The sequence below is a fragment of the Pyxicephalus adspersus genome, chromosome 1, assembly GCF_032062135.1.
Source record: "Pyxicephalus adspersus chromosome 1, UCB_Pads_2.0, whole genome shotgun sequence".
Lineage (NCBI taxonomy): Eukaryota > Metazoa > Chordata > Amphibia > Anura > Pyxicephalidae > Pyxicephalus > Pyxicephalus adspersus.
In genome coordinates this window covers 33,776,335-33,793,712 of record NC_092858.1, presented here as the reverse complement: position 1 = coordinate 33,793,712, position 17,378 = coordinate 33,776,335, and the positions used below count along the sequence as shown (strand labels likewise).

General features: G+C 39.1%; 1 protein-coding gene across 2 annotated transcripts in view; it reads right to left on the bottom strand.

Annotated features, from left to right (window-relative positions):
• Window positions 1–437: 437 nt before the first annotated feature.
• TARBP2 (TARBP2 subunit of RISC loading complex) overlaps window positions 438–17,378 on the bottom strand; it is a 22,923-nt gene continuing 5,982 nt past the window's right edge. The window contains exons 1-9 of one of the 2 annotated variants that reach the window (XM_072406135.1): window positions 17,060–17,206; window positions 15,151–15,320; window positions 11,909–12,008; window positions 8,460–8,531; window positions 7,482–7,554; window positions 6,679–6,796; window positions 5,241–5,368; window positions 3,333–3,528; window positions 438–2,805 (exon numbers count right to left, since the gene is read on the bottom strand). In XM_072406135.1, coding sequence (XP_072262236.1) covers window positions 2,648–2,805; window positions 3,333–3,528; window positions 5,241–5,368; window positions 6,679–6,796; window positions 7,482–7,554; window positions 8,460–8,531; window positions 11,909–12,008; window positions 15,151–15,320; window positions 17,060–17,109 — 1,065 coding nt within the window. In that variant the 5' untranslated portion in view covers window positions 17,110–17,206 and the 3' untranslated portion in view covers window positions 438–2,647. Of the gene's footprint in view, window positions 2,806–3,332; window positions 3,529–5,240; window positions 5,369–6,678; window positions 6,797–7,481; window positions 7,555–8,459; window positions 8,532–11,908; window positions 12,009–15,150; window positions 15,321–17,059; window positions 17,207–17,378 lie in introns of those variants that run through there. The other variant, XM_072406125.1, reaches the window with a different exon arrangement.

The following is a 17,378-nucleotide window of genomic DNA, read 5'->3' as shown; positions in this document are numbered from 1 at the left end:
TGCATAAAATGTGAGGAACTAAAGCCTTTTTTTTAACACAATCACAAGCTGAAAATCTGCAGATCAACTGCATCCAAGTGGTTTCATTTAAAATTAATTGTGGTAATGTACAGAACCAAAATTCAAAAAAAGTTGTCTCTGTCCAAATATTTATGGACCTAACTGTACTTACCAACTGGGGCTGTGCAGCCGGGCATTACCAAATCTGCTGCTCCTAGAACTGTATGTTTACCATACAGTTACCAAGGCCTGAGATGCTACAGGGCTATTTATGATGTGCATACCACTGTGCAAACCTCCCTTGATGTTGTGACTCCAGCAGCAGAATCAGACCCCGACTCTCTCTAATACCTGTCCCATCCACTTCCGACATTGTTTAAGCATTTACAGAAAGTACTGTATGAAAGGTAAAAGTGTAAAACATGTTAGGACAAACATCTGTCCAAGTTCTTTATTAAAATTCGCTGTTCCAACAATACAAATTCCACTTGAACAAACCTACAGAACCTTCCATTCATAACCTGGGGACTGCTTTTAACAGATATAGGGTGTTATGTACACAATACAACATAAATAATAGTCATTATTCTGTTGCCTGGTAAAAATGATACTGGGTACACATTCAACAAAACAATAGAGGCCAAAATATAACCTGGAACAGCAGGGTTAATTTTTAGGATCACAACAGAATTTCAATTACATAACTATAAAAGTTCCACCCTTATCACCTGAGAAGTTCAAGATAAAATACATTTGCAGAGATTGTACATCTCAGTTAATGTTGTAAAGTTCAGTGTGCATAAAAGACACCAGAATGTCAGAGCCTGTCCTGTGCACAAAAGGATAACAACTATCTATGGTTAACCACCAGTCTGACAGCACCTCCATCTCCCTTACAGTGGGAGTCAGGACTTCAGATGTTCACTAAAGCTCATGCTACCTTCTCATTGATTTAGGAGCTGTAGCTCTGACTGCATGAGAAGTGTTGGGACTGCTGCAGAGAGCTCTTACACAAACAGCAGCTGTCATTTTCTATTGCTGGCTGGCACGGTACTGGCTTTTTTACCGTTAAAACTAAAAGATCTATTGTGCACATGCACACTTTTTTGTTCAATAATTTACCAAAGAAGTACAATTCAGCTTTAATAGATGCTGAAAGGTTAGAATTTAAATCAGGGATGTGGAGTCGGAGCGCTTTTTTGGGTATCTGGAGTCAGCCAAAAATGTACTGACTGACTATTAAATGCAAGCTGTCCTGAAAACACACAGTATGTAAAAATGTCCTATTTCACAGAACAGACATGATAAAGAAGTAGTTCACTGCTGTATGTCCCCTGCACACTGGGAGTGTTGGGAGAAAGCAGAGGTGTTGTTTATCACCCCATGCCTGCACTCCTATTTTTATTTACAAACTATTTTTACAGCTAAATGCCAAGTTTAATTACCATTTATGCTGTTTTAGGTTTTTCAATTGTTTTGGTTTATGTAGTTTGATGGTTTTAAAGCAGTATATGATGTAGTTCATCTTTTTAGTTTAAAGTTTGAACAAGTTGTTCCTGATCCTCTTTATATCTGCAAGTACTTTAAAATTTATTGCCTCTTGATAAAAATAAATAAAACTTTGTTTTCATTTTTGCATTTATAATTTAAAATTTAGGCATAAACATTACATTTGAAAGTTTACATGCTGGCAATGACAGTCTGGTCAGTAGGGTAGATTGTCAGCTTCCTGGCCAGGAGTTCTTGTTCACAAAAGCAAGACTCCCCCATCTTCATATAGCTTTACAATGGATAGGCTTTGGCAGTGATGAAATGCCGTGTATGTTGTTTTACGATCAACATGGAACATTAGCATACATCAGCACATTTAAAGTGGAGGAGTCGGAGGTAGCATAAAATTGGAGGGTTTTTGTACCGACTCCACAGCCCTGATATGAGTGGATTGAACTGCTAGAAGGGCAGATCTCTACTCCGCAAATGTACCAAAATCTAGCATTCAAGTCTTTATGTAAACTACAAACTCAACCCTTCATCCTGTCTACAACCATCCACAAAAATACACCCATTCAAAATAAATATGGTCACTTACTGAAATGTGTTCCTTACAATGGCTTGGCATAAATAAAAGGTTTGTCTACTGTTTGACACTGCAGCAGGGTGTCAAGTGCCAGTAATCAAGGAATAAACTCATTTTTTGATACTTGTTGAATCATTCCTTATTACACATTTACTGATGTATTTTAAGAGATATAGTAAATGGTTGGGGATTCTTACCCCAACAGAATGGTGTTTGGCATCCCTGCACTAAAAGATTGCTTTTGTATTATACTCCACGTACCAGACATTTTTTCCTAAAGTTTACAATCTCACTTTTTTTTTTTTTTGTAACACTTCATACACCAAAACAGTCCACATTAAAATAAGTTGGATTTTCACAGTCCAAAACAAAAAGAAATATTTAAGTTAAAAGGGGAGAGGATGAATTTTTATCTAAAAACCAGTGTTGATCCCATTTGAAGGACGTCCATTTCAATGTTAGTGTGACAAGATATCATTTAGGCTCCTGAATTTTTGAGTCCTTGACCGACAATAACGTAAAGCTGGTTTGATTTCATTATTGTTGGGGAACAGGTAAATCCCACCATGTTCACTTGCTCTTAGTCACAATTTGTATATGTTCCAAGGCGTTATAGGCTGCATGTTCATGTGCGGCTTCTCTAGTTGTGGCCATGCCATGGCATACAGCGGGGGGTTGCGTGGACAGTTCTACGAGGCATCGGTACTTGCCATCTGAACCGATTCGCTCTGGGAAAAAACAAACAAAAAAAATAAAACAACATGAGTCAACACACAAGATGACAAATCATAGAAGCTTAAAACAGATGTAAAAAGAATGGAGGTGAGAATGAATTGACTGAGGAATTAGAATATCTTGGAATTACCAGGTTAAAGGGATTTGGTCATGCAATATTCATGCTGGGTGCCATTTCACTATCCTTTTGCAAATGGTGGCTCATTGGCCATCATGCTGATGCTTTGACCTAAATGCTGTCTGCATTGCATCCTAAATCTGGAACATGTAAAATAAGTGCGAGAATGGCTCATCTTTATACAGGTATGTGTTTTAGTGTTTAGTATAAATCTACCTCGGACATGATTCACCTCAAGACTCAACTCCTGGTATTTGTGTGATTCGTTGACAAGTCAGTGGTATAGTTGGACATATGACAATAGTCCTCATTTTGCTCTTTTAGTTATTAAACAGTTTTTTTAAACATGGGAAGCAAGATTTCTCCATGTGTTTTCTTCTTACTCTGCATCTTTTTACTCACCAAAATCATAATAACTGACTTGGAAATTCAGTTCCTTGGACAGGTCCTGGAGGTAGTTGCAAAAGTCTGAGCTCGGGATGTGTAGAGGATTGCTTCTCGGATAAATTATCCTCTCTCCAACAGAATTACGGAGGGGTTCCCATATACATGACGAACCTCGCCCTCGGCTTCCATCGGTCTTTCCCCCTCCCGTACACTGCAAACAGTCAACAAGTACCATTTGTTACTTTTTTTCTTGATGCAAAACCTACAAGACATGTTTAGGTGCAAGAAAAATCACAAAAGAACAAACAATACTTGATGTTACTCTGACATATAAAGCTCTACCAAAGTGGAGCTTACATTACACTCTTATTTCAGACCCCTTCATCAGGCCCTTTTTATTTGAAAAGAAAAATAACGGTTTCCTGTAGAAAGCAACCTGCCGTTTTGAAAATAGAAAAACAAATTTGGTCAACTGGAGCAATATAGACACTCCTGGAACACAGGATCAAGAGGCCACAGTTTGGTGTTTTTTTCAGTCTACATTGTTTAATCACAACACAACTCCATAATGCACAACCAAGTGACACAAACTGATACTTTTAATTATCTGTGGATATTTGGTGTGTACAGGTCATGGGCTGGTAATCCTTCACTTTTATGTACTGTGTTCCTGTAATAATCTGAACTAGATGTCCCCTGGTATCAATTTGAAAAATTTAAGTTATATCGAATAAGCCACTGAATGATCGAGTATGGTGACCTAAAAGGGACTATCCATGTTACAGTTTTGTGTGTGATCTGTCAGGGAGATTTCCTTTTACTTCCGATCTTAGGAACACAACAGGAAATAAGAGTAGATTTCTACAAAAGTGAGGGGAATCCCCCCACCCAAGTTAAGGGTCTTACATTTCATATCACTTTGTATATAGGAAAGAATAGTTATCAAGACAAACTAAGGATAAGAAAGCAATAAAACTTGACAGTGGGTTAACCATTCCTAATACCCAAAGCTAAAAGCAAATGTTTTGCTTTACACACACTTTAAACCTGTAATTAAATAATAATAATTAAATGTGAAATGCGGGGGCTTATAGGAAATTCCCTGTAACACATCCAAATACAGCCATTTGTTCTTAGAATTGCAGCCTTGGTTAATGGTTATCATTGTAAAATAAAAGCTTAAATTATTTTGCCTTTCCACTTACTTAGTGGTCACTTCATTTCACCCCTTGCAAAGTATATGACATTGAAAGAATGACAGCTTGTATGACTCAGAAACTAATCAGACCAGATTGCACATAAAAAGCCCTATAAACTTTATTTATACGTCTGTATTCAATTTGTTGGCTTCAGGAGCAAATGCCCCGGTAGAAATTTAAGAAGTAAATTAATTAAGAAGTAAATAACGACCAAGAAAATAAAAAAGAAAAAAAAAAAGTGAAGAGATTTTCCAGTGCATAGAATAAAGCTTTAGCATACTAAATGCCTGATAAATAAAATCAAAGAGCAATGAAAATCACCGGGATTGTTATCCAAAGTGCCATCTTAAGGTAATGAACAAAACGTTAGTGATACAGGCAGGATTACAGCCCTGCTTCCACCACACCATGGTACAACACAAGGATTTGTAAAAGAGCTGTAATAGCAGTGATCTCTAGCAGTCTTCTATGCATGTTTCTATGCTCACCATCTCCTGATCAAATCCTATAGCATGTTTGTGGTTGCTGAACAGCTCCTAATGCAGGTCTGCAGTTTGACAGTTTTCTGTAGGACAACATTCACTAAATATCAAGTGCAGTCCTTTAGTGATGTGAAGGGCTGCATCGTGAGCAAACTAAATTAATTTGATCATTTTCATTATTTTCATTCATTAATTTGATTTGTGCAAATTCCCTAAAAAATAATTGAAACCCCATCGGTTACCGTAGAAAACTGATCATCTTCTGGCTCCATTTCCCCACTCTCCCGGTGTTCTGTAGGCACTTTTTGGATCTGCAGAAGCATTTTGGCAGCAGCATTCCTCTTAGCCAGCTTCTTGGATGTGCCACTGCCTGGAGAAAAAGTACTGTTTTAACCTTGTGCATAGTCCATAACATAAATCCCATAATATAATGCTCTAATTTTAAAAGTGAGCTAGAAGATAAAAACCACAGACAACCAAGGGGTGAATATATATATATTTATTTCCAACCTATAAAAAGGTAATATGTACACAATTACTATATATAGTAATTGTCTAAACTAATGCATATGCTGTGGCCAACCTACTTTTCAAGCATTTTTCAAATTCACTTCATCATTCCCATCTGGGGATCCTGCACTAACACATTTCCTGTTTAGGAAGACAGTGGCCCTATTGTACTGTATTTATGGAGAAACTGAGGGAGAGGTAATATAGAGAACCACCTCAGCTCCAAAACCTATGGAAGAGGTTCTGCAGCAAGAGTCCACAGGAAGCTAGGAGACGATTTCTGAGAGGATCCACAGATCCCCCCTGCATCCCATGCACTTCAATTACACTTTTACAGCATTTTTAAAGAGAAAAAAAAACAAGGGAAAGAATTCCAGTCAGAATTTTTGCCTTGATCATAACAACAAAATGGCCTAAATTTATAATATTAATTATTTTATTTCAAGTTTCTGAAGCTGGTAGGGCTCCTAATATAAATTAACTTTGCTTTGCTTTTGAACTAGGCACCCAGAATAATTCTGTCTCTGGTTTCTATGCCATGGAATCACTGAAACACATGCCGTGTCTGTACCAACCCCCTTTTTTTTATTTTACAATTTCCATATGTGGATGACTCAGGGGAAGGCAGTAAAGTGTTTATTACAAACAAGTGTGCTTTTTAGCATTCTAATTTATAAGAGATCCTCAAGAAGCAGACACAATAAAGCACCACAATAAAGAAACCTGGAAAAGATTTACAAAGTAGATGTTTTGCTGTAATGAGTGCTGTCTGGGTAATGACATACAGTCTGAATGAGCAGGTTTGAGGGCTGCTGGAATACAAATAAGCCTGCTGTAATGATACTTACAATTATTATGACCCATGTTATGAAGTATAGGTTGAACAGGCACACTGCTTTCTGTGTATTGCCAGCTAAACATCTGCTGGATGCGATTCAAACTTAAAAAGTTACAAATGCTACAGTTTTATAAAAAGCCACATCACAAGGTAATACCAGGACACAAACCTATTTATATGTGCCCGAGAGCTGCTATCTAGACTATTTATAATACCAATGGCCTGATAAAACACTCATGCCTTCTAATTAAAAAGGTTTCTTCAAATGACTAATGTTCCCACCACAAAAAAACAAAACAAAAAAAAAAAAGCACATATCACCCTGGTCATACCAATCTCCAGGAACTTCTCCACACGGCAGGTCATGGTGAATTCCTTCCGATGTGCTGGCCCAGATTCTTGTGTTACTGTATATTCAGGAAGTCTCCAACCTTTCTGTACCACTAACTCCTAAAAGGAAAAATAAAAGAGGGCAAATGTCATTGCAGACAGATTTATTTTCAAAACAGACGCAAATTAGACACTGCTCCCTACAGTGCATAAATCTAAATGCTATGGCCATTGCCAAAATAGCACAGGTGTAATTTCTGGAGAGCAAAATAAGTACGATGTCTTAAAGCAGCATGTGTCAATTTGTTAAAGTGTAAAAGTTATGGTATGACCAAACCCCTAAACTGAACCTATGTTTGCCCACGTGGAAACAAAGACAACAAAGCAACATGCTCAGCATAACAAACCCCATCCCCAGATGTAAACATTAACCAACCCTTCACTCACCCTGCATGAGTAAAGCAATGGTTTACATTTGGATCTGTGAGTGGCCTGTCAACCTACCTATATCCAGTATACATACCTTCTGCCTGTCTCTATATTTTGTAGTGGTGCAACCAATGCATGTTTAAGGTCACTGATCCAAACAAAAAATAGCTAAGAAACAAGTATCAGATTAAAAAAACCCCAATGCAATGCTCATGAACAGAAAAGTGGTTTAAAATCAAGACCCTAGAAATCTTGGAATGCTGCAGTCTGTTCCGGATATGGTTTTTCAGTTCTTGTGCAAATTATATTGGCTCGGAAGGTGAAGGGATTAAACCGGAAATGAGAAAGAGCACAAAAGTCAATAAAAATTTTTTACCTGCAGCGCCCCCACAGGATTACACTCTGACTGCTGTGCAGATAAAGGAGGCTTCACATCAACGGTGTTATCTCTAAAGAGGAGAATAAAGTCACAAAATAGAATCACTTTCTGCAAAACACTTTGGAATGCCCACAGTAGGAAATCCATGGATATTCTCCAGGTTGTTTACAAAAATAAATAAATAGTGTACAAGTCAACTGGAATTTTTAATTTAAAATGAATACATGAAGTGGAGGCTAAATGACTGACAGGACATACAGATGGGAAGGAGTGGTCTGGACATTCCAGTTAGTATGTAGGATATGGTCATAGGAGAAGACTTCCAACAAGTGCGCAATTACAAAGGTGAGGGTGGAAGTTTGACTATGCCGTTATCCTATCAGACTCCATGAGTTGAGGGATAAAATAATTGTTAATAAAAAATAAGAGTTCCACCTTAAAACTCTAAGCCCTGTTGGAAATTCTGTCTCTTCCCTACAGTTATTTTACTGCAGAGCACCACTGCAGTGCCTATGACCAAGAACTGATACCTACATTTGTGCCCAATATATATCAAGCTTCAAATACATAGAAACCAAGTTAAAATGACGGAGTAAGGAAGGAAAAAGGATGGCAACATAGTACACAAAATACCTAGGCTTCCACTTTAGAAAGTAAACTCTTCCATACTCACCGTGTTTCCTTATGAGAATGTCTTTATAGCCCTTATTTGCAGAGGTAATTTGTTATGCACATATACCGGATTTTAATTCTAAACAAGCAAATCAACTGTACAGAGCTCAATACCACATCTTGAAGTTTATAAATAAATGACAACTCAACGCTGACTGAAATGTTCCTACAATTTGCATAATGAGTTATATTTAGAGTAAGAGACTAGTTACACTTCCCAAGCAATCTGGATGAAGAATGTCAGAAAAGCAAATATTGAATATTTTCTGTAATTGCTCTGGTATACATTATTTTAGGAGGTACCTGGTGGGTGAAGGTGGGGACATGTCTGGTCTTATCTCTGAATCTTCTGTTGGTTCCACTGTAAGCACTGCACTATAAAGGAGAGAAAGGCAGGTTAGGTTCTCATTTAGAAGTTTACATTTAGACTTTAATTTTTTATTGTTACTGTAGTATCATAATGAAGCAGACATACAGACTATAAGGAGCCTATGTGCCTTAAAAGGGTCATTACACTAACCGCTATTCATTGAATATCACTCCGCATATCAAAATATAAGCACTGGTAGAACATAGACATAATAGCATGCAATACCAAGCTGAAATATCTAAAGCTAGTAAAATACTTTCTTGTATTAAAAGAGGAATATACTGTGAATACAAATGAAGACATAATCCTGCCCCAAGCATTGGTCAGACCACATCTGGAATATGCGTAACAGTTCACAAAAAGGACATTGTGGAATTGGAGAGAGTGCAGAGAAGGGCAACTAAACTAATAAAAGGAATGGAGGAGCTCAGCTATGAAGAGAGATTAGCTGAACTGAATCTATTCTCCCTTGATAGAAGACGTATAAGGGGGATACGATCACCCTGTATAAATATATAAACGGTCCACATAGAGAACTCTCTTCCCCATCATTCACTGTAAGATCATTACACAGAACAAAAGGGCAGTCTTTGCACCTGGAGGAAAAGAAGTATAAGCTCAGGATATGGAAGGGATTCTTCACTGTAAGGGTACCCTCAGGAAAAAGTTTCAGCAACTACTATAGATTGCTTTAAGAAAAAGCTGTACGCTTTTCTAGAACAGACTATAACTGGGTATTAAGGCTTTAAAATAAAGATAATAGCGACTGTTGATCCAGGGAACATCCGATTGCCTCATGGAATCAGGAAGGATATTTTTTTCCCCTGTTGAAAGAAAAATTGTACCAGGGTTTAATTTTTGCCTTCCTTTGGATCAACTATGTCCATAGGGTTTTATATCTGGGATGTGTTTTTTTTGCCCAGTGGTTGAACATGACAGACTTATGTCTTTTTTCAACCTGACTTACTATGAACAATTCTCTTTTATACAACCTCCTTTATATTATGAACCACTATGTAGTGTCAGACTGTCCAATAGGATATAGATTGAATGGACAGTCCTTGCCCTACATAGTAGTTGGTAATTTCAAAAAAAGGGTTAAGGGTTAAGACTGCATACAAGGTATGTGGAAGCAAATACCACACGGGGACGGACACAACCCACTATTGCTATAAAGAATTATAAACCTTTACAATGACCACTAAGAATACAACAACCATGTAAAAACTTACCTTGCTCACATCAATTTGTCTGTGCCTAAATAAGATTAAGCCTAAGCATTTCCCTACTCACGATAAAATTCTGCCAATCGCTTAACAGCCTTATAGTTTAAATGCCTGGTAAGGGACTATCAAAGGCTAAATACAGAAGAGAGGAATATATCTTGCAGAACAAGGATGACGCACAAGTGAATAGTTTTTCTTGTTGAGGCTCTGAGGCTGCCAAAAATTGTGCTTGTATTTTAAGGCTAAAACGCTTAACTGATACATAATTATGCATCAATTATGCAAAATATTCCCAAGACTGTTTCCTCCTCGTAGGAGGAAAAGCGAGGGGGACTGCAAGAGCTTTTTTTTCCTGTCAGTTTAGACAGTGAATAAAAAATAAATAAACACACACAGGACTTCCGTGTGCCTCATTTTATCTCAAATTTTATGCCAATGCCTGTGAAATTTCATGCCAATGCACAGTCACAGCTTCATTTGCTGCTTTCCTCAGTTAAGGGGGGGGGGGGGGGGAATGACATAATATACATGGCATAGATGGAAAAGCTGAACATTACCTTCTTCACCCATCAAAAGTTTAAAATACATATCTTATAGATTAGCAGCTGGTTTTTATAAAGTCCTCTTGCCCACACAAGGTAGCAGCAAAGCAGTGAATCGTGCTTGTCAAAAGGTGTCTGAATATAGCGAACAGATTTTCACCCAATAATGACAGCAGTGGACACCGAGTACTTTAATCTCTCCCTCTGCGTACTGGGACAATGTCCAAGGAACAAAACTGTATTTTATATACAAATCTTTACAGGTACTCAGCAACATTAGAAGACAACTTCTGAGACTGCAGGATAAGCCATATGTAGTGTTTTCAATGTGTGTGAGGAGATGAATGGACTTGAAGTCAGAGAACAGTAAAGCAGATTTACTCTGCAGCATTTCTAGGCAAGAAGCATAATTATAAATCAAATTCTGACAAGCTAAACAAAAAAAGTTATATTATGCAACTACATTAATACAAATTGTTATTAAATACCTATCAGTTTATGATGGCCACAACTTTACAGAGGTAAGAACAGACAAATGTTTTATTACCAATTCTGAAACTGGGTTTTAATATCATCCTTAAAAAAAAGAGACCCGTCTATGATAAGTATAATATAAAATCGACCAACAGAACAATGTTTAAATATAGACAATATACTTGTTGTTACAATATTGTTTATTATGAAAAATTTAATAAAAACTATTGAAACATAAAAGAGAGCCATCATTTTTTTATCTGACAGTAACTGACAACTGTCATAAATGGCTCGTCTATGGCATTCATCTTTTCCAATGTAAAATACCATTTCTCTAAAAAGGTGCAGGTACAACAATATCCAGAAAAATGTAGAGTCTGTATTTTATAATACATTTGCCAGAGCCGGGCAGTAAACATCTTTATTTCTCCCAATGAATAGTTTTGACAAAGATTGCAGTTAAAAAGTCTTTTAGGGTGAGGAAGTAACTTTCATAAAGTTAAGATATAATAAATTAAATACACACATATGATATGTCAGGCCAACTGTTAAAAGCTAGGGTACCAATTCATATATACAAGGTTATATAGGCCACGGTATAACATTCTGGTCTTGCTAGAAACATTTAAATTTAAAATAAAGTTTTATAATCTATGCACTGCTTGTGTCAATGCAGGGCGAATGTATTCTTGGCATTAAGTGCCTGTTCACATGGGGCAATTCCATCTGCCCTAACCCTAGCCAGGACCAGGAGTAAACCAGGAGTAAACTCTTATGTAAACCCAGATTACTGTATAAACTGGCACTTACCAAAAAATTATGTAGATGAGCTACCCTTGCACTTTACATGCCCGGTTCTGATTTTACAGGAATACGTTTTTTTGCACCAGGAACAAGTTTGGGTAACGCCTGGTCATACACTTCTGAGGCTTTAGAAATTTGTATTTCGTTTACCACTTCACATTTGAGTGCTCTATACATAGCTCACCAACAGAATCCACTGACAGTTTTAGAAAAGCTGAAGATCTGTAGTTAAGGTATATTAGCGACTTGACCTGATAGAATCAGTACATTTTACAGGATCATGCACAATCAGAAATAAAAATAAATAAATTGCCAGAACACCTGTATTGGACTTACCTGTTATCTTCACAAACCCCAAACATATCACCGACCTTCAGACGAGAGAGACACACTTCTGCTGCTCTGTGTTTTGCTGCCTTCTTGCTGGGTCCTTGACCTAGAAGAATGAAGGAGATATCTAAGGAATTATCAGCCTAGCACCCTGAATTATGGATTTGATTTCTGAGGAGAGTTGACATGTCGCACCTCCAGGACTTCTCTGTAAACAATCGTTCAACCGCTGTCCAAAAACCAGCAGAAACATAACTGAGCTATCAAAGGGCATTATGTAACCCAACCCTAATCTTAATCATGTGTTTAGTATACAGAATTATAGGAAGAATCCAAATATACCTTGAAAAATGTTTACATTACACAGCACCAGCATCCTTTACAGATATGCACAATCTAAAAATACACAAGGACACTAAAGATTCATTATCTTCTTCCTCACAAATCTATATTTCAAGGATAATGGTATCAAAAGTGAATAATTATCTTATACATAAACATCCCAACCACATGGATACAGTGATTAACATGCAGAACGGTCTGAAAGAATCACATCCATGTAGAACATATTCTCCATGCAGTTTACAAAACCTGAATTGAAGGTACAGGTGCGAGTGCAAATACTTGAAGGATAATCAGTTCCCAACAAATCTCATTGAGATTGTATTTTAGTAATTAGTAAACTCTGGATGAAAAGCTGAGATTATATTCATTTTAACGAACACTCAAGGCAAAGTTGCCAAAGGAAAGTGATCTACATCAATTTGCAAAATCAGTTCCTTGTGATTTTTATCCAGCCAAAACACCAGTGGAATTTTTTTTAGCATTGCCATCATCATTATAGAAATAAATTGCCGTTCTGTTTATATGCACCAAAAAAAAAAAAAATTACCAGAAGTCTTCAGCCCTATAGATGAGCCCCCTCTTTGGGATAAAGCACTGCCAATCTGCTATCAAGTGAGAAAGCTTGGCTCCAGGTGTATGGGTCAGGGCTAACAACACAATGCATCTAATGCCAGTTTAATGCCCTCAAAAAAAAAATTTAGGCTACGTACACATGTGCAATCATTGTCTTTGGAAAGGATCTTTCATGAAATGCACTGCACGATGCATGAACGAGCACTGTACTTACAGTGCCGTTTTGCTCTATGGAGAGAGGAGGGGGGAGAACAGCGGAATGGCACCCTGTTGTGCTCTCCACTTCACTTGCATTACGATCGCCCGTCATCCATGGATCCGTCAGGACGGTCGTTCAGACAATGGATGACAAGCACCGTACACACACAAGACTCTCGTCCAATATTGGCCCCGAGCCGATTATTGGAAGAGAACCATTGCACGTGTGTACGTAGCCTCAGACCGAAAGAAAACATTTCCTTAAAGTAAGTCACAAACTCTATAGGAAAAAAAGCTTTAGTCTCGAAAAGGGTTACTGGCTGAACAATCGTGCAATTTGACTTTAGTTGCGTAAAGCCACATGATAGAAATGACAAATCAGAAAACTGCCAACCCTTAAACAAAAGTCAGCAGTAAAAAGAATTCCTCTCTTGTGACAGGTAAGTATACAAAAAACAAAATCAACTAGGCAATGCCACTAGGTAAAGACTAGAGAGGACAGCTGCAACCTGTAGGTGAAAGGAAACAATTTTGCTACTTTGTGACAAAGATTTCTGCAGATTACAGCATCATAGTAATAGGTAACACTGTACAGGGGGTAAAAAAAATATGATTAATATAAAATGAAAATAGTCATAAGGTCCTTGCTCAGAGTTTACAATAACAAAAGGGAATAAGGAACAAATAAATTGCCTACAAAATTACTATTTAGAGATTTAAGAGCACTGAAAATTCAACATTGAATGCAATAGCGTTTATGTCTACTGCCATATGAACATCGGTTCAGCTTTGGTGCTGAAGACTAAACGGATACTGCTCCAGATATAGATATGTAAATGTCATAATAAAAACTGAATGCTACTACATGCTCTAAAAAATTGTCACTAAAGCAGGGTTTCTCAAATCAGGGTTCTTTAAGCAATGAGCAGTTGTGTAGTGAGACTCTCCTGTCCGTTTAATGGATCGCAATAATTCTTGATGCCATCTGTAAGGGCAACATTCTTCTTACTGACCACCACACTATTATATACACAGCTCAGATGACATTTATCATGGAAGAGTAGTCAAAGTAGCGATCATAGTAGTAGGTTTTATTTTTTTTAAGGGGTCCCCACCAATGTTTAAAATTATTCAAGAAGCACTGCTCTAAAGATTTGTTGGATCAAATCCCACATTGCACCCCAATCAGAGAAGCATGGAAGTTACACATTAAGTGGAAGCCCCCTATTCCCAGGAAACATTGCTCCACGTCTGGAGACACAAACCAATAAAACGTCAAACTCTACAGCTATATTTCAGTCAAAATGGGTGTGATAAACATGACCTGAATATTCCCTATTACACACACATACTTCAACTCTTATTTACCAGTGCTGAATACCAAGGTCATGCAGTACTTGACATAAATATGGAAACTGGAGGGGGGACCATGATCATCAATCTGCTGTTCCCCACAAGATACAAACAAAGCTCACTACAAATGTGTTGGCAGCTGCAGTTGATTATCGTATGGTTTTGCCACAAAGATGTATGAATGTTTGGGGTAAATTGTATTAGGCGTCCTCTGTATCTTAAGGAAGCAAAAGTGATCATCTTGGGAAATTATTCTATTCTACACCATTCATTTCACTTACCCCAATACCAGCTAAACATAATGGGCCCAATTTATTAAAACTCTTCCAAGACCAAAGATAACCTGATGGAAGAAACTGGGTGATCCAACAAATCTGAAATTGAGTCCTTAAAATTCACCATTAGTTGGTAAATATCTCCCAATCCTGGACCACATTCATTCCAGGTTTGCTGGATAAGTCTGTGTTCCTAAGTCTTGGGAGTGCTTTAATAAATCAAGCCCTATGTGTATACAACAGTCCTATCTACAAACATAGATTTTTTTCTGGATAAAACCTCCAAGATTGATATTGGACAGCTACATAAATGAGGGATTGGCCTGGTCTAAACTTTGGCAAATGTTAGGTCCTCATGTACAGCCAATGCCTATAATCCACATGGCTTTACAGGGATTTGGTTATAAGAAGAATATTGGTACTTCTGTGTACTACAAAGTGCATTCACTTTAGCACTGCCAAGTGTTTAGAGAGGGTAAAAAAACAAAAACACAGAGGACTGACCAGTGCAGTTTGTGTCTCCAATTGATACACGGAAGGTAAAGTTGGGTTGATGTGCTTGTCCTTCAGCTTTGAGCAGATCATACACGGGGGTCTTTCCTACCCGAGTCCCATACTCCTGAAGTAAGCTGATAGGGGTCTTCCCAGGATTCAACGCCAGCATGTGTTCCACACTGAAAATAAGGAAAAGCATATTATCCAAGGACAATGATGGCAAAACACAATGTCAAAGGAAAACAATACATATGTGACAAACGGTCATCAGTTATGGGCAGCACGGTGGCTCAGGGGTTAGCACTCCAGCCTTTGCAGCGCTAGGTCCCAGGTTCGATCCCCAGCCAGGACATATCTGCATGGAGTTTGCAGGTTCTCCCCGTGTCTGCGTGGGTTTCCTCCAGGTACTCCAGTTTCCTCCCACATCCCAAAAGCATATTATCAGGTTAATTGGCTTCTCCCTAACAATTGACCTTAGACTACATTAATCACATATGACTATGGTAGGGACATTAGATTGTGAGCTCCTTTGAGGGACAGTTAGTGACACGACTATGGACTTTGTACAGCGCTGCGTAATATGATGGCGCTAAATAAATACTGTATAATAATAATCAGTTTATATTTTATCCAACTCTATACGGATTACTGGGCTTTGATGCGTCAAGTAGATCTATTACAAGTAGTCCATTCTGCAGGGACACCCATACAACAACATGGTCACCCTGGGGGAACGTAGATTACACTTAAATTGAAGCAACTAAATGCACTGAAACCTAACTTCAGCCAAAACTTCCAAAGCAATTGCAGAAATTTTACATGAAAAGTTTATGGTTTATGGTTGTCTACCCTTTTATGTCAAGCGAAAATTCTGAGTTTAGGTACGCTTTAGTCAGTGCACCCAAAGTGAAAGAACAATGTACAGCACAAAGAGACGAAGGCACTGATGAGGGTGCAGCAAGCCAGTACACAAAAGGAATGAAACACTGATAAAGGTGCAGGAGAACAGTAAACAGATGGGGGCACAGATGAAGGTGCAGCAAGCCAGTACATAGAGTGAGGGTAAGAACCAATCGGGGTGCCACAGGGCAATAAACCGAGATGGAGGCACTGGTGAGGGTGCAGGAGGACAGTACAGAAAGATAGGGGCACCGATGAGGGTGAAGCAGGTCAGTACACAAAAGGGATGAGGGCAAAGCAGGTCAGTACACACGAGCAACAGGAGACACTGATGAGGGTGAAGCAGGCCAGTAGACAAAGGGATAGGGCACAAAGGATGGGGGCACTGAGGAGGGTGCAGGAGGACAGTACACAAAAAGGATGAGGCACAAAAGGGCTTGAAGCACTGATGGAGGTGCAGAAGGACAGTAGACAGATGGGGGCATTGAGGCAAGAGATTGCAGCAGGCCAGTACACAAAAGAGATAAGGGCAATAAGGAGGGCAGTACACAAAGGAATGGGGCACAAGAGAACTGAAGCACTAATGAAGGTGCAGGAGGACAGTAAACAAATGGGGGCACTGATGGGGGTGCAGCAAGCCAGTATAAAAAGGGATGAGGACACTAAAGAGGGTGCGGTCAGTACACAGTGACAGGGGGGCAGTGATGGGGGTGAAGCGGGTCAGTACACACAGGGGGGCAGTGATGGGGGTGAAGCAGGTCAGTACACAGTGGCAGGGGGGGCAATGATGGGGGTGAAGCGGGAGGACAGACCATAAATGAATGGGGGCACTATAGAGGGTGCAGCAGGCCATGGCACAGTGACAGGGGGCAGTGATGAGGGTGTAACAGGGCAATGTTTATGGTAGGTTTGTACTCTGCTGGGAGGCTGGGACATTGAGCAGTATTTCCACTCTTCCGGTGCGGTGAGCGTCGCTCTCCTATCAGTGCCAACCCCTGAGAAACGCTGCACCGCTTACCTGGGACACCCGGAGTACGTCTGGTTGTCACAGTCCTCCGGCTCACTCATTCCCTCCTGCTCTCCGCTATCCAGCAACAATGGCCGGGGCGGGAAGCCGTGCTCGGAGAGGTCATTCGTCAGGCCGCATGGCTCGACGGGAATTGTAGTGCAAGACCTACGTATACCTTGGCCTTGTGCGATCCATTAAAACTACAACTACCAGCACTCACCTCACCACCATCCTCCCCAGCAGCCAATCACAGTTTGGCTTTTCAAGCGTCAGCGTCGCAGTGTACACAGATTGGACGGCCCGGCAGAACCGCGGTGACGACACAGTC